This window comes from Crassostrea angulata, chromosome 9, assembly GCF_025612915.1.
Source record: "Crassostrea angulata isolate pt1a10 chromosome 9, ASM2561291v2, whole genome shotgun sequence".
NCBI lineage: Eukaryota > Metazoa > Mollusca > Bivalvia > Ostreida > Ostreidae > Magallana > Magallana angulata.
The window spans coordinates 20,845,751-20,868,118 of NC_069119.1; the positions used below are offsets into that span (position 1 = coordinate 20,845,751).

At 33.2% G+C, this 22,368-nt stretch overlaps 1 protein-coding gene across 1 annotated transcript in view; it reads left to right on the forward strand.

Moving 5' to 3' along the window:
- Positions 1-8,068: 8,068 nt before the first annotated feature.
- Positions 8,069-22,368, forward strand: part of LOC128163963 (uncharacterized) — a 29,982-nt gene continuing 15,682 nt past the window's right edge. Inside the window, exon 1 of the mRNA XM_052827663.1 lies at positions 8,069-8,386. Within this exon, the coding sequence (XP_052683623.1) occupies positions 8,384-8,386 (3 nt within the window). The 5' untranslated portion in view covers positions 8,069-8,383. The remainder of the gene's footprint in view (positions 8,387-22,368) is intronic.

Consider the following 22,368-nt stretch of genomic DNA (forward strand, 5'->3'; position numbering starts at 1 on the left):
TATTAAGATAACTTAATAGGCATCGGACACCCCACGAGAAAAAAATTCTGGATCCGCGCATAGAAATTTTAACAACGATTGGATTTAAAGTTTTGCATATTTTATGGACGCAATGGAAATTACAGCTATAAATCATTTTAAAAGAGTTACGTGTATGCAATAATGTACTAATTTCAGATCGTTTGGTATGATGTAAATGGTTGCAGATTGTGTTAATAATCAACCTGGGTTGGACAATTTACATTTTATAGACCGCGAAGCGGAACACTGTTCCAACTCAGTTCATCCACTGAATAATTTAGGAATCAGTCTTTACATCAACACTGGTCAATCATGTGATCAAATTCATTGTAAGGTAAACAAAAAAAACCAAACAACCAAAAAAAAAAACGATAATTCAATCACAAACATTTTCATCCACGGGGAAAAAAGTTCATTTTTTCCGTTTTATTTTCGTTGTTAAAAAACAATGTTTGGAAAAGATTGAATGCTTATTTTTGGATGTCGCCGGTCCAATATTGTATAACACATCAAGCGGTGCAGACAAATTGAATACCGCGCGTATGGTATGATAATTTGCCTGCACCGCTTGGTGTGTCATAGGACCGATGACATCCAAAAATAAGCTTTCAATGCTTATATTTATACTCATAGTAATGCCTTATTTGTGTATCGTTGTTTTAAAGCCATTATGCACGCTCTTAGCACACAGGCATTTCATTTAATTTTACAATATATAAATATAATGAATATACTCAAAACACGGGATGACGTTTAAAGTGTTGATGGCGCGTGCACTCTGTATTCACAGGAAATTGAACGTCGCAGATTTCCAATGTAATAGTATAATGGGAAATATACACGGAATGTAAATATTGCTGGGTATAAACTGTTTAAGATAACCCTTTTTTTTTATCACGATAAACAGTATCTATAATTGACAGCATTAACTGACCCGTCTATAATATTGGACGAGAATGTTCGAGGATGGGAAATGGTGGTTTTTAATGGGTTTTTTTCTGTTTTGCTTTGTGTGTGTATTAATTTTTTGACTTTCCATGCCGTGTGTATGTTGAACCATACATTTCAGGAACTTACCAAATGAATGTAGATTTACAATGTCACATGTACCTACCTTTCGTTTATTTTATCTGCAATTTCAATGAGCAAAGTCAACGCAACAGTCATAGCAGCAAGTTTCGCATTTTACTGATGATTTTTATGTACTTGACCGGTTAATGGAAGGTGTTAGCCTGTTTCCCTGACCTCCCCAGAATGCTCTGCAAATAATCACTATAAGTCAATCGCAACTTCTCGGGCCTTTCCGGCAGGCTCGGAAAAACAGTGTTTTTCCGAGCTTGCCGGAAAGGCCCGAGAAGTTGCGATTGCACTATAAGTAGGACAGGAAACAGACAACGGTAGGTGCTGGCACGATAAAAGACCCTGAATGCAGATTGGCGTGGCTCCGTTTTAATTCAGTTCTCAACACAATTTGTTGTTCATGAATTAGATACCAAATAAGTTACGATGGTTTAGATGAGGAAAATTACTGCCGCTGATGTCCCTGATGAAAGATGTTCCTACTTGTCGATGATCAAGACTTAACAACTTACTCTAATTACTTAGTCTAATTAACAGTGATTCTAATTCCAATTTTTACGTTATAATAATATCTATGAACTCAAGTCGTAAAAGGTTAATGACCGCGAAGTTCAATCATCATTAAAGTCTGTGTAATGTACAGCCTCCCACGTGTCTACAACATCTGATCTCTTAAGCATCGATGTTTAAACTTCATTCGCTTTGTTTCAAGGCTTATCGACAAATTAATTAGTTAGAACTCGTTTAGTACATTTATTTTTAAATTCAGTAGACTTTAATTGTTTAAAAAATATACTGTAAAATTGTGAAAACATGTTCATTGTTAATCTGAGAGAGAGAGAGAGAGAGAGAGAGAGAGAGAGAGAGAGAGAGAGAGAGAGAGAGAGAGATCTTAATTTAAGAGAAATCTACTCAATCTTTTAAACAAGAGGCCCATGGGCCACATCATTCACCTGATGAACAATAGGTAAGATAAAATCAGCTTAATGGAGTCATAATACAAACTATCTGGACAAAATATCTACAGTAATACATGTAGATCCTGTATAAATAAAATCCATTTTCCCCCTGGATATTCTTATGTTTATAATCATTAGTCCTTTTTCTAACAGAATGATTTTATAGTCATATCATATGTTGAGTATTGCAGTTCTCAAAAAGATCCTTTAACAATAGTTTATATATGTGATATAAACCTACATCAAACTCTGAACCTTCTTGTGATGCCGAAGAATTGTCCTGGGGACAAAATCTTAACAATTATAAAGAATCATCTGGCTGATGATTTACCCTATTTATTCATTTGTTAAACTTTGACCCCCCCCCATTGTGGCCGCACCCTACCCCTGGGGATCATGATTTTCACAACTTTGAATCTACACTACCTGAGGATGCTTTCACACAAGTTTCAGCTTTGCTGGCTGATTAGTTTCTGAGAAGAAGATTTTTAAAGATTTACCCTATATATTCATTTATTAAACTTTGACCCCCCCATTGTGGCCCTACCCTACCCCCGGGGGTCATGATTTTCACAACTTTGAATCTACACTACCTGAGGATGCTTCCACACAAGTGTCAGCTTTGCTGGCTGATTAGTTTCTGAAAAGAAGATTTTTAAAGATTTACTCTATATATTCCTATGTAAAACTTCGATCTCCCATTGTGGCCCCACCCTACCCCCGGGGGTTATGAATTTCACAACTTTGTATCTACTCTACCTGAGGATGCTTCAACACAAGTGTCAGCTTTGCTGGCTGATTAGTTTCTGAGAAGAAGATATTTAAAGATTTACTCTATATATTCCTATGTAAAACTCCGACCCCCCATTTTGGCCCAACCCTACCCGCGGAGGTCATGATTTTCACAACTTTTTATTAACACTACCTGAGGATGCTTTCACACAAGTTTCAGCTTTCCTGGTTTTATGGTTCATGAGAAGAAGATTTTTAAAGTTTACTCTGTATATTCCTATCTAAAATTTCGACCCCCTATTGTGGCCCCACCCTACCCCCGGGGGTCATGATTTTCAGAACTTTGTATCTACACTACCTGAGGATGCTTTCACACAAGTGTCAGCTTTGCTGGCTGATTAGTTTCTGAGAAGAAGATTTTTTAAAGATTTACTCCATATATTCATATGTTAAACTTCGACCTCCCATTGTGGCCCCAACCTACCCTCGGGGGTCATGATTTTCACAACTTTGAATTTACACTATCTGAGGATGCTTCCACACAAGTGTCAGCTTTGCTGGCTGATTAGTTTCTGAAAAGAAGATTTTTAAAGATTTACTCTATATATTCCTATGTAAAACTCCGACTCCCCATTTTGGCCCCACCCTACCCTCGGGGTTGTTGATTTTCACAACTTTGAATTTACACTACCTGAGGATGCTTCCACACAAGTGTCAGCTTTGCTGGCTGATTAGTTTCTGAGAAGAAGATTTTTAAAGATTTACTATATATAATTATTCCTATGTTAAACTTCGATCTCCCATTGTGGCCCCACCCTACCCCGGGGGGTCATGATTTTCACAACTTTGAATCTACACTACCTGAGGATGCTTTCACACAAGTTCCAGATTTCCTGGTCTTATGGTTCATGAAAAGATTTTTGAACTTTTTTTCATAAATTCCTAATTATCTCCCTTTGCAAAAGGGCGTGGTCCTTAATTTTGACAACTTTGAATCCCCTTAGGGTAAGGATGGTTTGTGCAAAGTTTGGTTGAAATTGGCCCAGTGGTTCTTGAGAAGATGTTGAAAATGTGAAAAGTTTACAGACGGACAGACAGACGGACGACAGACAAAATGTGATCAGAATAGCTCACTTGAGCTTTCAGCTCAGGTGAGCTAAAAAGCAACCTTCCATTGTTCAGCTTTCAAACTGAAAAATAGATTAAGCATTGAAAAAACATCATATGTAAACTTAATGTGAGAGAATCTGAAGTGATCTGTATAATGCTTTTATAACAGATTAACAATTTTCATTCAAACGGAGAAACATTTTAAGAATAGCAGAGAGGGCCAATAGTACCCCTCTCAAATAAAACATAAAACATATAGCAGCACAATCATCTTACCAAAAAATTTAAATTGTCCGATATTGTATAGCATCATGATGATGCATTATAAAAGGTTAACAACGTATAGATTTGTCGTCTTTGTATAAGATGGCCACACTTTGCTCAAAGTCTGTAATGCAAAAAAGCATGTACGAGAAATTGTAAAAACCTTCAAGAACGAAAAAAAAGTTGCATCAGTTTTAATTGTTTCACATTGTACACATGCAGCGAACGCAACTAAACTACATAAGTTACATGTTAGTTTAAAGTTGCAAGTTTTAAAATATTTCCGAAAATACAACATCATTAACAAATAAGTCAATTTTAACCATTTTACACAAGGACACATCGTTTAAAGTAATCTAAATTAGCCCGATTTATTACTAGTGCCAATTTGAAGTATCTTCAATATTGATAAACTGCATGTAATTTAACATTCTTTATGATCAGTAGTATAGAGAAAATTTCGCAACGAATAAATTATTCTTCATAATGATATTTCCTTAATTAGATCAATGTTTTTTCCAGATCATTGAACAGATCATTGAAAAGGTCACAATTAGAGATGGTTAAACATGGAATTACTTGGTGGGATATTAACACAACCTACATATAAGTCTTTGTCATTCTTTTAAAAAGAAGATTATGAATCTTCAGCCATATAACAGTGTCATGTTCATTTTTTACCACTGATATAAAATTATAAATTTTTTTACGGATCTAAACAACAATCCCACCCCTTGCGTTCTTCTGTTCTTACGTCTCGGAAAAATGTGACCGTCAAACTTATCCAAATGAACATTGATATCCTTTTGAAGCCAACATTAAGTCAATAGAAACACGTCATAAGTCAATAAGAAATTTTGAAAACATTGGTCATTAATTCTTGTAGAGAAGCCCCCGTTATGTTCCAACAAGTAATTTTTAGTCTTTCACAGCGATGTTGGTTTATACATGTAACATTCTCCACATCATCCTATACCTTTGTGCCCCAGTTACTAGTATCTAGTGTTTCCATTCCTCGGTATTCAACACCATCAAAGTACAGTTTATTTACGACAAGTGTTGCCCTTTCCCCCCGTTTTCTGGCATCTTTTAATATTGGGTTAAGTTGCTTTCTCTGTTCCTGTATATGTCTAGGGAATTGTTTTTGGATTCCAAATCTTGTTCCTCCTAATCTGGAAGCGTTCGAGCGGACTTTTTCCCTGATCCTGAATAATAAAAGTTTTACTACCACTGGTCTGAATTCGCCGGATCTCCTCCTTCTAATCCTTTTTTCTCTTTCAATATCATGGTTAATGTTACTGATGTCACAGAATTCGTCCACAACACTCACACAATTTTCTTTTTCTGTCTCTTTAAGTCTGTTGATATGGGACGAAACCCCTCGAAGACACATGTAGGATGAATTCGTTCTATATGTTTAACCCTCTCACTGTTTTCCATGCTTTCAAGACGTGTAAGAATAGACTTTATATGTTCTGTGAGAGTGTCTCATTGTCCTTTTCTTTCTTACGTATCCCAAGTTCAAGGTCAATATATCTGACTTCACAGCCTTAAATTTGTTGTCGATATTGGCTAGAAATTCATTCTTAAACTTATCCAACTTACTTTCAACCATTGACTGCAAGGATTGTTGGCCTTTCTGTCATTCTTGAACGGCATCAGCGACCGCCGTCATTTTGTCCACCAGACCGCTACCCGAACCACTAATCAAACTGGTGTCTGGTCTTGACATCAATAATATTCATAGATTGAAGAAGATTACACTTATCTGCTATGGAGATTGCATACAAAATTTACGCTATTTACTCATGTAAATAAATGATGAAATTTATCTAACGCCCATGTCAATCCCCGCAATAGTCGAGTACTTGATGATTTATTTGAAACTATGAGTCGTTAAAAATAAAAAAAAAATGCTACTGCCAAATACATCTTATCTTAAAGTAAAATCATTTATGAGAATATATTGTAAATGTATTTGATTTAAATTAAATTAAAGAGTATTTTATCTAAATATCTGTTAGAAAACGTCATGGCTTTTTCTATTCTTCTTATGACACTTACACATAATTAAACCCCCTATCATCTTAGGCAAATTAAATGTGACCATGTTCCACGGTAAGTCATATTGTCCGTGCTTAATGATCAACAATCGAATATAAATGATTTTGAAAACAAACGTCTTGGAGATAATTATTGATCTGATTAAATTTTTGATTTAACAAACGCTTAATCTAATAAATAACTTAAATAAAGAACAAACACAAATTGTTCTCAAGTACATGCCTACTTAAGTAAATAAAATGAGATCAATTATTAGCCGCCTCAAAAATACACCAAAGACACCGATGGAAAAGAGTGAACTTACTTACGAGTATACGGATTAAACATATCGAGAAAAGAAAACTGGGTTTTGTTTTTTTTCATTTATAGCCCCAAAAACTGCTTCGTTAAGAAAAAATATATACTATTTTTAAATTCTATCCCCGTTATAACGGAAAATCGACTAAAAAAATTTTAGTCGATGATTGGTGTTGCCGAGCGATAGTCAAGTACTCGTTATTATGATATAAGATTGTATCTTATGTTTAAACGCCGCCTACGCAAAAAATAAATCATTAGGAGTTCCTAGTAATCTACTTAACAGAAAATAAACAAAGCATTATGAAAAAGCAAATATAAGCACATACAAATGGATTAATTAAAACGTATTTATGAAAAACGTCATTTTATTATTTAAAAAAAAATCACTGACAGCACAATAAAACAATAAAACAATGTATGTTGTTATAGAGTAAGGCATGCAAAATACAAATATGTACATTAAGGTAGTTCATATTAACTGAGGTGAATACCATAATTTTGATTCCTTTAAACTTCATTAGATATGTCTTTTATAATTGAGGCTGGCATAAATAAAAATTAAAAATCTTTTGGTTATCTTCTAGATATGAAATATAAAAGGACAATATTTGATATAAAAATAAAAGAATGAATATTTGAATAAAGATCCTAGATTTATTATATAGGTAAAATGTTTTTGACTGATACTACAATGCAAAGTGTTATTTCAAAGTTTAAGCTAAGCACATAAAACACATTGCGAGTAATTATCACCACGTTCTCAAAGATCAATAGTTACAGAGCCGTCTGATTTAAATTCGAAAAGCTTGTTAAAACCATGCCATAAAATGTTGACACACAAATGGATAAGCCACTCCCAAATTGGACTTTTGTTTTTAGATTTTGTATTTTAAAACAAGAACCCCATTATCTACTTTAGAATTAAAAAAAGTAATGAACCTCTTCAAAACCACACTTGGAAATAAGGGATACACCCTTGCTTCGTTGTGAATGCATTCTCAAATTGATTGTAAGAAAAAAATATTTCAATGGATTAATATTGATTGGTTCGGAACAAAACAACTATTTTATAGAGAATGTCAAATTTAAGTCGATCCGCTGGCAGCAAAAAAAAAAAGTATAATCGAGATCCTATCCTGTAAATGATTTAGAGGTTCATATATCCCGACATCTTTTGTTCCAATAAATAGAAAATTAAGTAGACTGACGTTTTTATTTTTTATAAGTTCGACATTTAATCAAATTTTTCTATACATCGCATGGGTGAATCAAGAATGATTTCTTTATTTAAAGAAAGAGAATATATAATGTTTTATTGTCTAAATTGCCAATTGCATAAAGTATCAAAGTCTTTTTTTTCTGTATGCTAATTTAGTACAATGGGGAAACTATTGCATTGTTTATTTTTTATTCATGACAAAATTTTGTTCCGGAAGATTCACCATCAATTCGCAATTACAATTTCTAGTTAACACAGAATCCTTTGATATTGATTGCCCATAACAAATTGCGTTTTGTAGTACAGAACCAGCCGTTTCAGATCAAATAATTGAACACGCTGAAAGCAACTCGCTCATGTGAACATTTATAGCAATTCGAAGACAAAATAATGAAATAGTATTTTTCGGTTTCTGGATTATCGACTACACGCGGGAAATGGTCGAATGATTTATGAAGTATGACAGAGAGATGAATAACATTAAATATTAAAATTTTACCCTCTTGCAGAGCCCGATTGTCTCACATCGCAGGAGTTTTACCATGTATATTGCAGCTGTATGAGATGTGCAGTGGGTAGCTTTGCCGAAGGGTTTTGATGTCCAGCGGCTTGATCAGTGATATATCTCGGTGACATGGTAAGTCTCTTATTTATAGTGTGTACCATTTTCCTTTAATTCACTCACTTATAGAATAAGTCCGGAAGCTGTTTGGTGAGAGATATAAACTTTACTTGAAGGCGAAGTAAGGTTCTAAATTACAGCGTGGATCAAACTGTAAAATTCTGGGTACATGGGATAAGTGTAGATACACAATTTTCAATAGTTTTCATACTTTAAATTTTGTATTATTTACCTACCCACTAAATTCAAATTGACACTTTAACACGGTATTATTAATATTTTTTTAATTCCCTCACTTAAGGTACTTAACTATGCAATCAAGGGACTGTTTGTTTAGAGATATATGTGGCATGACAAGTTTGAAAATTATTGGTGTGATTAGTCTTAAATTCCCACACTCGGAAATTGAGCTTTGCAATCAATTTTTTTTATTTTTTTCCCCAATTAGAATTAGAATGATGATATCAATGAAAACATTTGTGAATAATTGTAAATCTTGTAGACAAAAGAAAACGTCATTTTAAGTATACATATAATGTTGTAAGATATCAAATACTAGGATATTGTAACATTTGTATGAGACAAATAAGTTAATCTAATGTACAAATACATGCAATATGCATTGAATAAATTAAGTCGCAACCATTTCATTATCTGTCGTCTCAAAAATAATCATTACATTTGCGTAGCATATCAAAATTAAGTTTCGTCCTAATGCTTAAGCAGCCCTATTTAGTATTAATAATAGAGAGAGAGAGAGAGAGAGAGAGAGAGAGAGAGAGAGAGAGAGAGAGAGAGAGAGGAATGTCACAAATGTTGTCTTCTCTGTCTGAGACATTTTGAAATGAAAATCCATTTTAAAAATGGCCAAACCACCTACCGCAGTAAATGAAGCAGTTTCGCAAGCCACAGAAACCGGAAAAAATCAGGGGTTCGAACGAGCTTCGTTTTTTTTTTTTTTTTTTTTTTTTTTTTTTTGGCACAGCCGGAAACTATTTGTAGATTAATTTGTTTGAAATAAGTATTTTCCAGTGGGATGGTTATATCATTGGTGTTGCCATATGACCGTTTGTACATGTATTACATACTGCTCAAAGGCCAGTCCCAATTATTATAAAAATTGAAAACTGGTTATCAAAAGATAGGAATCCCTTAGTATTTTCTTTTTTTTGGTTAACATAAGTTATGTTGGAACGTTTTAACCAACTAGTGTTACGATTACAAGGTAAACTTGTACATATCTGACCAGTGAAAATGCGCGTTCAAACTGAAAATAAACTATAGCGACACATTAAGTCAGACAGTGTGCCATCAGAAATAACAATCAATATAATTTTATTTAAGTGTAGCTGATTGGTTTTTTTTTAGTTAAAATTGTCATATGCTAGTATTCAAATTATTAAACATGATATGATATTTGAAATAGATTACGGCGTTAGAATCAAGTAACATTCTCTTGAGAGAGAATATACGTTATCGATCAACGGTGTAATGTTGGGAGGAAGATTAAGCTCGATAACGAATTGTGATTACGCAATGCAGATTGTTAATACATAATGCAAACTGTTAATACGCAATGAAAATGGTTAATACTTTATGCAAGCAATGTTTCCTCACCAGCAAATGCACCCAACGGACACACAGTGTACACTCTTCATATCCAGACACGTCAAAAACGCTAGCCTATCTCTTTATTAGTCCCCTACCGGTTTCACCGGAGGGGACTATAGCTTTCCTCTGCGTCCGTCAGTCCGTCCGTCTGTCCGTCCGTCCGTTCGTCTGTCTGTCCCACTTCAGTTTTCCACATTTTTTTTCTTTATGCAATTGAGGAATAATATGAAACTTGCTGAACAGCTTCAAAATGTAAAACTACAGATCAAGTTTACACTTTTGTAGCATCTGATTGACATATTTTCGAGAAAAATAATTTTTTATATTCCAATTTTTTAATGTTCGGGTTCGTTATCGGGTTCGGTGTGTATTGAATAAACGAGGCCAGTATGTAGTCAGTAATGATATCGTGCGTTACTTGTACCATTCCTTTTATCATATCTAACAAACAAATAAATTCTGAAAAATAGTGTCAAGCATTGTGTTGTAGATTTATCGGCAGGGTTTTTTTTGTATTATTACAATCGGGTTCGTTGTCGGGTTAGGCTGTTTAACTGTTTGGTTTGATTCGGGGTACAGCTACAGAAGACGGTAAGAAATGAAATTCTGCATAACAGTGCATTGTTTTCACAAATTTTTACCAGCGAATACAGAATAGACTTGGCGAAATTACAGGAGATGATTTTACCTATTTTGTATTTAATTTCTATATTTACTATATAGTTTTAATTTCCTCTGTTCTTTAACTCTGATTAAAGCATGACATCTCGTTTACAATAGCTCTGAAATAGTTGTGTGCTTGGAAGCTTTCATAGAATAATACAAACCGGTAGGGGACGTGTATTGCTTATGCAATACTCTCAGAATGCCTGTTAATATATGAAATATATTGAATTCACTTGTAGCTTCGTAACGTAATTTATTTTCATTGAATGACATACCACTCTGTAAAATTTATAGGAAAAAAAAGCGGCTGTTACATTTGACAAAAGACGAATATTTTTATTGCTGATATAGATAAAATGAAAATAAATTAGCATTAATTAGCCCACAAAGTTCATTACATGAGAAAAACTCGTAAAACAATAACATTTATTACTCATCATTTCTGTTGATTTTATCTATAATACGTGTATACCGTGTAATGCATTGCCAGACGCAAATTAAAGTTTTATTTGACTATCTTTCATATCTTTTAATATCTCATGCAGATGGATTTTTATTGTAGGCCTGAGTATTCTAACATTTGCTATAACTGTGCCCTACCTTGTACAATCTAACTGATCAATATGCATGTTATAAATTATTTCATATGCTTAAGTTCATTGCTATATGAGGCAAGACAGCTGGAAATGCAACACTGAGATAAAGAGAAATCCAACATTGAGATAAACAAAACCCACACACAAAAAACGTGACATTTCATTGCTTGTCACAAAAAAAGCAAAGACGACATCTTCCAGTAAATTAAGTTCAAGTGTATCTTAAAGTACACTGTACATGGATCACTGCCCTTAATTTCTTGAGTTAATGGCCCATACTCCACAGTATAAATAAAATATGAACAAAATATTTTCATAATTCTCAAAAATATATCTGAGGATATGTCCTTATCAAATTTTCTCAGTGGCTGGTCCATCGGTATTATGAAATCTAGGACCGTTGCTTAAAATAAAACATGTTTCGGAAAATGATCTTTATCCAAATGAGAAAGATTTTTTCCAACTTGTCTAAATATAAAAGAAGAAAAGAATATATGTTCTATACATGTTCAGTATATTGCTATATTGGTCTCATCTAGGATTCAAACTCCTTATTTTGGGCCAGTATTTTCTAAAGCTTGAGAGCTCTGTAAACATTATAACCTTGGATTTAGATTTCGTCTTACTTTGCTGAGAGTGGACAAAACAATTCTAACTAAAACCAAGATGGTAGCTATACGGACATATCAGAGTTTAAGACCTGAACAGGCACAGAAGGCCATGACCTCTACATTATTTGTAAAGAGATTAACGGACATAATAACAAACGTTTTGTTTTTGTTCTCAGAAGAAGATGTTATGTAAACTACATGGAAAATTTTTTTAAATTTTATGCGTGAAGCTTTTACAAGAATAATAGGAATGTCAATTGCGAAAGTTTTATCAAGAATTGCAGATACGAATTCTTATTTTTTTTTTAAATCCTCTTTTCTAGTTCTTATAAAAAGAAGACATTTGATTAACTTCCATTTATCTTCTTTTCCATCGTCATTAGGAGAAAAGATATTAATGCATAGTTTGAATTTCCTGTAATTTTTTAAAGGTGTTCGTTTTGCTGATTTAACTTTTCTTTTTTTTTAAATTTGGATTCCAATTCATAAAAAAGGAAATATATATAACAACCATTTAATATCAGGTAAAGCCCTTTTTACAATTGGCGCACAATCAGAGGCGACAAAATATTCGTGCAACCGTAAAAATTAGATATGGTTCGTAAACTGTTGCCAAAATAATCGCATATGAAAAAATACTCGTACGAGTACGATTCAGAGCGACCGTTGTGTATGTAAACGCATTGAATTCGAATCTTGCGATATATCTTGCGTCTATATGCGACTGTTTTACGATGAAAGCGAGTGTTGCAAGATAATGCGATAGGATCGCACGAAAGACCAGATGATCGGACGATTGAACGTGCCCCGGTGCGATAGGACGAGCGAGGCTTATCCGATCATGCGTTTCATCTTACGAATGCTCGTACGAGTCAGAGGGGGTATACTTGTACATACTGTACATACACCGCCCGTTTCCGACGCTCTTTAGTAGAAATCGTTGTCAGTAGGATGCAAGAGAAGATACCGCTCAAGAAGATGACAAAAGCAAAATCAAGGTCAATTGTGGTCTGAAACAGATATGCTTGTACAGTGTTTACTGTATAAGGGGTATTTGCCCCGTTTTATTTTCGATTGTTGCGATCTTTTTCTCAGTAAACGGATTAAGACTTTTAAAATTCCAATGTCTCATATTACTAGTATCTCTCTTTAACCACTACATAATTGGGACGAATTCAAGACGAGGCAAAACCGTAAGTAAAAGCGAAAATTACACGGGGCGAAAATAACCAAATATCCAGTATATACTTTTGGCGAAGCATGAAAACTGAAACCGATAAATCTTGCAATGATAATAAAACGTTGCAAGATTACATGAGACACGTTGAGCAACAGTCGCACAACACACGCAAAAACAGCTACATTTAAGAAAAATTGATATTGATATCTTACAATAAGTCTTTCACAGAATATAAGACTGTGGAAGATTTTTAAAGGCAAATTTACCCGCATATAGGCCTCAAAGTATATCAGTTTATAACTTGCCAATTCCATAAAACATGCTTGGAAATGGTTAAAACATAGAGGGAGTATTTTATTATTTTCGAAAGAGCCTTTTCTGCCAAATCTTTAATTCACATTTCTTTAATATGTTTGTTCGAAGCGTGTTTATAATTGTATTTATGAATTGAACATCAGAAGAATGAAATAGCATGTAAACTGTTGATCAATATTTGTCTCTTTGTCGGAAAAGTCTATTTGATAAAAAAAAGAAGATCGAATACAGTTACTAGAAAGAAAAAACACTATGGCTAAATAATGAAACATATAGACCAACAGAAGAATGAGAAAGATGGATGGTGTCGTAATAAGCAACCAAATGAAAATATTATAAAAGTTCTAGAAAACACATTTTATTAGTCAGAAAGTGCAAAAAGTATCGAGTAATGTTTCATTTGAAAAAATCACTCGCATTATTATACAACGTAATTAGAGTTTGATCAAGCGATATGTCTTTCTTCCGTTTTGGTGATTATAATGAATAAGTTTTCTCATTCTGACACGCTCAGTGTCTTGTACAAAATGCATCAAATGCATAAAATCTACATACATATCTCTCAATGATTCCAGCTCATCTTGTTATATCGGGTATTAAACGGGTCTGTCACGATAATGGGATGTATCAGTCAGCGTACCGTGAAATCATACTGACGATCTCATGGTAATGAAAGTGTTGCTGATTTTTGTTGAGCTTATAAGCTCAAAACCAAACGGTTTAGAGGCAAAATATAAATGGATGCATAGTCAGTGTAAACAATACTAATAACACATTCTCAGACATATCTGCTATAGACTAATTACACATACCCAGACATATCTACTATAGACTAATGGCACATACTAAGACATATCTACAGTACAGCTCACGAGTATCCCGACAAAAACACCGACCACCGTGTTTGAAAGTCCACGCTGAGCGTGGAAGTGTCGGTACCTTTGATCTATTGTTCTCTGTTACGGCCACAGAACGAGAAAAAACACGGTGCGACACGGTGCACCGCGATGCAACACGGACAGTAACACGGTGTAACACGCGGTATTTACCTGTGAAAAAAGGAGGATTTAGGAATAAAACTTATAAACAATAAAATATTTATTGATGTACGTAAGAGAATCAAAGAAAAAGACAAAGAAATAGAAATAAATAAAATTTGTATGCACGCAATTTTCAGACGTATGCGATTGACACGGTTGATTTTTGTTAATATTAAAAATCGATATCGCCCAAATAAAGGTTTGATCAATTAAGCACTAACACTTTCTTTTCCTTTTTAAAATTCAAATAAACGGTTCCATAAGTTTTTGTTTCAGTCCGTTTTTAAACGTAGTAATTATCATAGTTACTGTAGATTGGCAGTTTCAATAGTGCATAGAACCATAACTGTGATCTTTTCTCACTTATACTCTATTCAACGATAACAAATCTAACGGGTTGTTGAAAACAAATGTACTTTCTCTAAATAATGTAATTATACAGCTTTATATCTAATATATTTTCAAATTTTCCTTCTTTTATACATATGTGTGATGTACTTGTCCTTGTAGTACCGCATTGTACATATTCATAGCGCTAAGAATCCGTGGATCGGTACTTGATAATTTTTTATTTCATCTTTATAGCAACTTGAGTTTAGAAATTATTTGTGTTCCAAGAAACTACTCAGTATTGCAATAATTACTGTTTGGTTGTTTAATGATCGTCATATAAGAGAGAGAGAGAGAGAGAGAGAGAGAGAGAGAGAGAGAGAGAGAGAGAGAGAGAGAGAGAGAGAGAGAGAGAGAGAGAGAGGGAGAGAGAGAGAGAAAGAGAGAGAGAGAGAGAGAGAGAGAGTAACAGTATGAGTTTAATTTAAGTACATTTTACTTGTAATTTAGTGTAATAAGTTAGATTTATAGTTTCCATTATATTGAACCCTTTTCCCTAAAACTGCGATAGAATATATGCAGTCAGGGTCCACGTGCTATCCCTGTCAATCAAATCAGCCCGCGAGATAGACCACGTGCTCCTTCCATGATATGGGAAAAATGTCGTTCTATTGTTTTTTTAAGTCCGAAAAATAGAAAAATGTTTAACAATGAAGTATTCAGTGTTTGAAATGTTTAGTTTCTTCATTCTTATACTGCATGCATGAGGGTTGGAATATTACGTTGTAAAATCTCTCTCTCTCTCTCTCTCTCTCTCTCTCTCTCTGTACTTTTGTGCAATCATTTTAGAATTATAAGAGTTCTATTTGTATGAATTTAATTCATTTATTTTAGATCCATGGTTTTAATAACGATTTCAACACAATGACTAAAAGTTTGTAAAGTTCACAAAGTAATAAGATTTTTCGTTAAAATCTTGACGCTATTTCACATCAATAAAGTTGTGTTTATTCTAAATGCTTGCAAAAAGTTACCGGTATTTATTTATCTCATTCATCTTTTTAATCAATCAGGTTTTTTTGTACATACATGTATGTGTACCCGGTAAATAATTTCTTATAGCAAGTTAATACTTTGTGAAATTCCCGCATTTATAGAGTTGCTAAATTGTTCCCCGGATCCACGCGCCGATAGTCTTACGTGTAGTTGTTTGTGTACATATGTACAGACAATTTTTTTGTTTGTTAGAGATTAGGAAAAATCATTGAACTAACAAGGTAGAAGTAAGATATATTCAGACCATACACACGACGGGTTGTGATGAGTTACCATACAGGTGTGAATAACGGCATCTCGAGTACACCTGTTCAGACGTCCAAATATACACACAGTTAGTTGTAAATTCCAATGACACCTAACAAGACAGACAATAACACCTGTTGTGTATAGAACCCAAGATGAAAGACAATGCTGTGTATCTGATCAGCTTCCGTACAACGCACGAGTGATTTTTTCATGTGAAATCACGAGGCCATTACGAGCTATACGGAAATAAAGTTGAAAGTTATTTTATGAAATTCGGGTATATTTTTGATACATGTACAATGCTTGAATATAATTTAACAAGAGTTTGTACATGTATTTATCTATAATCTATAATATAAAAGTGAATTTTTGTTTATTTATTGCTACATAAATAGCTGAAGTCCAAATTATTCGAATCACCGGTAATATGGGGTAGTTATTTTCAACAGCACTTCAACAGCACATGTTTTTAGAAAAACATGATCTGAAATGTTTTCTTTTCTCATTTTTAATTGGTTTAAAGTAAGGCTGTAAATTAATTAATAAATCTGAAAGTATTTACAGATAACAGAAATAAGACGTTTAAGCTCCCGACATTTTAATAGGATCGTCAGTTACAACATCACGTGTGTTTAGAAAAAAACAAGATGAATTAAATTGATTTGAATTTTGATTATATATTAATTGATTATTAAATATTTTTGGTGAATTTATTTCAATTTATTTAAGAACAAATGAATTAAAAGGTACCCGTTTACGTCGAGTTTTCAGATCACAAAAAATTAACTTCACGTTGACAGCCTCGACAATTTTATGGGTCCGTGCAACTTTAGACGACATTCTTTCTTTTTTAAATATGAAAAGGATATATATGTTTCAACCCTTGTTTAGCCATAATTTCTTTATTTCTAAACATACGCTATTTCTATCAACGTCTCAGGTAACGATATCCACGGAGTAACACAGTGGCCACGGAGTCACACGGGCGGCCACGGTGCGACACGGTGCTTTTTCTTGAATTTTCCAATACACATACACGGTGTCACACCGTGTACACGGTGCGACACAGACCGTTTTCCACCGTGTTTTTTACACGGTGCGTGTCGGGATACTCGTGAGCTGTACTGTACTATAGACTAATAACACATACTCAGATATATCTGCTTTAGACTAATAACACATACTACATGTAAGACATATCTGCTATAGACTAATAACACATACGCAGATATATCTGCTTTAGACTAATAACACATACTACATGTAAAACATATCTGCTATAGACTAATAACACATACGCAGACATATCTACTATAGACTAATAACACATACTTACACATATCTGCTATAGACTAATAACACATACTCAGACATATCTGCTATATACTGTACTTATTACAATTATAACAATCATATTTGCTTTAGACTAATTACACATACTAAGACACACCTGTTATAGACTAATAACACTTACTCAGACATATTTGCTATAGACTAATAACACATACTACATGTTAGACATATCTGCTATAGACTTATAACAGATACTAAGACATATCTGCCATAGATTAATAAAATATACTAAGACATATTTGCTATAGACTCATAACATATACTCTGACATATCTCCTATAGACTTATTACAAATACAAAGACATATCTGCTATAGACTAATAACAGTTACTCGGACATATCTGCTATAGACTAATAACACATATTACATGTAAGACATATCTGCTATAGACTAATAACACATACTAAGACATATCTGCTATAGACTAATAACACATACTAAGACATATCTGCTATTGACTAATTACACATACTAAGACATATCTGCTATAGACTAATAGCACATACTAAGACATATCTGCTATAGACTAAAGAAACACATACTCAAACATATCCGCTATAGACTAATAGCACATACTACATGTAAGACATATCTGCTATAGACTAATAACACATACTAAAACATATCTGCTATAGACTAATAGCACATACTACATGTAAGACATATCTGCTATAGAATAATAACACATACTAAGACATATCTACTAAAGACTAATAACACATACTACATGTTAGACATATATGCTATAGACCAATAACACATACTACATGTAAGACATATCTGCTATATATACACATACTACATGTTAGACATATCTGCTATAGACTAATAACACATACTACATGTAAGACATATATGTTATAGACTTATAACACATACTAAAACATATCTGCTATAGACCAATAACACATACTCAAACATATTTGCTATATACTAATAACACATACTAAGACATATCTGCTATAGACTAATAACACATACTACATGTTAGACATATCTGCTATAGACTAATAACACATACTAAGACATATCTGCTATAGACTAATTACACATACTACATGTTAGACATATCTGCTATAGTTTAATAACACATACTCAGACATATCTGCTATAGACTCATAACTCATACTAAGACAAATCTGCTATTGACTAATAACATATTCTACATGTTAGACATATCTGCTATTGACTAATAACACATACTCAGAAATATGTTGTCGTGTTAATATTCATATTTATTTTTATTTTTTTATACTTTTGCAACAAACACGCAAATTATCTTGAATGTTTTGAGGACCCTCCTTAATCTCACATATTAAACACGTATCATAAATGCATGTATACATATGAAATAACAAAACATCTTCTTAACATTTAATGTTATTAAGGACATTATGTAATGAGATTTTTAATGTTTGTTTTAAGAATGACTAACATAAAACCTGTTGTGGTTAAAGATACTAGTACTATTTGTGTAGTTTTCAATTAATACACAAACAGTATGCTTTTGGTGAAGGTAGTACATAATTATAGAGTTGAGCCCTATTATTGCGACCACCTTTAGCATTATCCGTTCGCCGGTTAAATTAAGTCCCGAAATATTTGAAATACTGCAATAGATACAAGATGAATAATAAATGTAAAAAAAAAATAATAATGAAAATTCTTATGTTGGGATTATTAGGTATTTTTAGCAAATGATACGATTTCTTGAATCTTATTTTCAATTTCTATAAATGATTAAAAGAACTTTAGCTATAAAAAGATATGTTGACAAAAATATAAATTGATATTAAAACTGTAGGAATTACATAGATGTTTTTATGTTTACAGGCGACGATAATAATTTCATTTATTTAATTAGTAGTAGTAGTTCATTGGCGTATACATTACATACATTGCCATTGAAAAAATTTAACAGTAATATACAATAATTGTGGGTGTAGGTTGAAGGCATATTATATAAATACAAAGTATAAAGGGAAAGAACAAATATCAAACACACAAATCAAAAAGTGATTCTATCAACTTAATTTAATGCTTATTCACGTCTGATGGACTAGTTATCATTATATCACAATAACAGATTCAAGAGCATGCATATAAAAACATATCCGATTCTAAAAGCAGAACCCTCTCAAAAATGACTTATTTGTACACTGGATGCAATCAAAGGGAATCCCGTATCCCGCTTGAGACACATAAACCCGTGCATACAGAGAAAAGGATTTGTGCGCCGTTTGAAGATCAGTTTGTTACCACTCCGTTAAAGTAACCTTCAGATAGTTTCCCAACCTCAATAGGCAAATTGACAAACCCAGCTAGCACGTATTCGTGGAAGGATGGTTCACCTTAAATCGGAAATCAAACTGTCGAGGCTATAATGGTTCATGGTGCACAATGCATTTACATTTTGCATTCGTCATTAACGATTGTTTCTTCAATCTCTTTTTTGTTTAAACGCACCACTGGACTTAAAAAAAACGTATCGATTATTTGCCTCTAACTTGTATATTTATTGGATTGTGTATCAGATATCCTAGAAGCATTCATAGTTATAGACTTTTAAATGAGAAATTTTAAAGGGGCATTGTCACGATTTTGGTAAAATTCTTATTTTCTGTTTTATCATTTACAAGGCTTTAAAAATGCATTTTAACGATCAAATGAAATTTGAGAGTCAGTCGTATTATAAGCAAAATACAAGACTCACAATTCTTTGTCATATAAACAAGGCGCGTGTCCTGTTTTTTCAAGCTGATTTGTCAATTTTCTTATTCATTTCATGCAAGAATAAACAGTTCCTTACGTTTAACACATTCATTTTAGGTCTTAAACTTGAATATTTACCTCAACATTCAAAATGTAAACAAAAGCTCTGTTTACATACAAAATAATTGTTAGCTCTGTAACTCGACGAATGACACTCAAATTTTGGTTGCTTACTAAAAATGCTTTACTGAAGCATTGTCAACATTAAAATTAAAAATTGAAATAATATTTTACTAAAATCGTGACCATGCCCCTTAAAATGGCAATATATTCGACCTCAACATATGAAAAAGATAATGAATTATTAGTAACTTGAAATGTTTATTGAGATAGTCTCCAACTTAAGCAATTAACTACTCTTTATCTTTGTATGCTTATAAATATTCAAGTAGTTTTCACAGATCTGTCGGTTTTTAATAAACAGTGTTGGACCTCAACATTAGTCAGATTATAGCGGGACAGAATGACCTAGCAGCATGAATGAATGGCCGCTACCTAAATTATATAAGTGAAGCGGAAGTAGTTAATGAAAATCAATAATCCCTTTCTGTTCTCAAGAGTATGTTTTATGACTTCCTGTTCTGAACTCCGTACTGTTCTCCGAGTCTTTTGTCACGTGACAGAAGGGTATATAAAGCGGAGACAGAACATTGAGAGTCAGTCTTGGAGTTGAAATCGACTGGTAAACATCGAGGAAAATAAGGTAATAGTAAAAGCTAGGTCTTACGTGCCTGAATAAGGCTTCCCAGACCTGAAAATAAAGCTTTGTATCTATAAGATAGTCGACTTGGCATTTCCTATATTTTATTTGGGGTTGCGCAATATTATAGTGTGGTAATACATAAGAGCGCAATAGAAAGGCGCTCGCGCTCCAGAGAGAAGAAAGGTATTGGGTACATATTGTTGATTTAAATTTGTGATTGAGAAAATTAATTTTATTTATCATCGCTCAAGTAGAACAGTTGAATCAAAATGAACTCAAAAACGTTACATAAGCATCTGTTGCGAAGGATATCACAAAACAGTTGTTTACTGGGATTCGCACTACATATGATATGTTGGACCTTCAGACAAACATGTGGCACTCGGTCTTGGGCAACACATGCATTACAGGTCCAACATATCAATTGATGCCCTTGTGCCCAGCAGTATCATCATACTCATATATAACTATACTCATTTGATAACTGTATATTCATACTTGCATCGTCCTAAAATTTGCCATACTTCATTATATACTTTCATGTTAAAGTAGATCCAGTGTTCTGTGATGTCACACTTTTTTGTGAAACTTTGAATTCTTTAAAAATTGTGCAAGATAGTTTTATTTATTTTATGTGAATTTTATCACATGGATGTAATTAGAATTATTGGTAGGTTCAAGATATTTTCGCACTTAATTTTATCCTAAATTTCCAAATTTTTATATATCTTATCTATGCAAAGGGGAAATAACTCTTTTTCTGACTTTTCTCTCAGTTGTATGTCTAAATGCTATTTTTTTCTTATTTCAACGATTAGTTTTAAAATGTTTTTGTAATTTTAGTTTTCTGATAAAGTTGACGTTAAAATTAAACAAGAAAAACAAATTTTTGCCTACAAGATTTTACTTTTAACCAAAAAAAATACAGTTTTCTAATGTTAAAATATGCTTTAGTTTATGTTTATCTGGCATCTCAAAAAGTGTGATGACATGTATATTTTTTCAAACAATTGATGACATTTAAGTCTATTAAGTCGAAATCAGTTCGGTTTTTCAACTTTCCTCAGAGAATTTTACGAGGAGGGAGCTACCTTAAATATTGAAATCTCATTGGTTTAGACGCGGTTTATTGCTTTGCGTTAGCACCACACTTGGCAACGGGTAACACAACGAACTGTTACATGCGCGTACAGTTCGCCGTGGAATTCACTCCATTTCTATATAAAAGCAGTAAAATTTTCTTTAAAAATAAGACATGCAGTATAATAAAATAAATAGCAATAAATGCAATTGACACCCCTCGAAAACCATTGTCAAGCTCCGCTTCGCGTCGGTTGACAATGGTTTTTTGGGATGTCAATTTCACAATTACCCTCCCACAAAGGCACTATTTATATAGTAAAACACGGTTATTGCAAACACGCTTATAATGAATTGACGCTTACAGTAAAGTGATTTTCATTCCAAGTGACTTTAATATATATTGTAAACTTGGCAGATTAAACGAATTACGC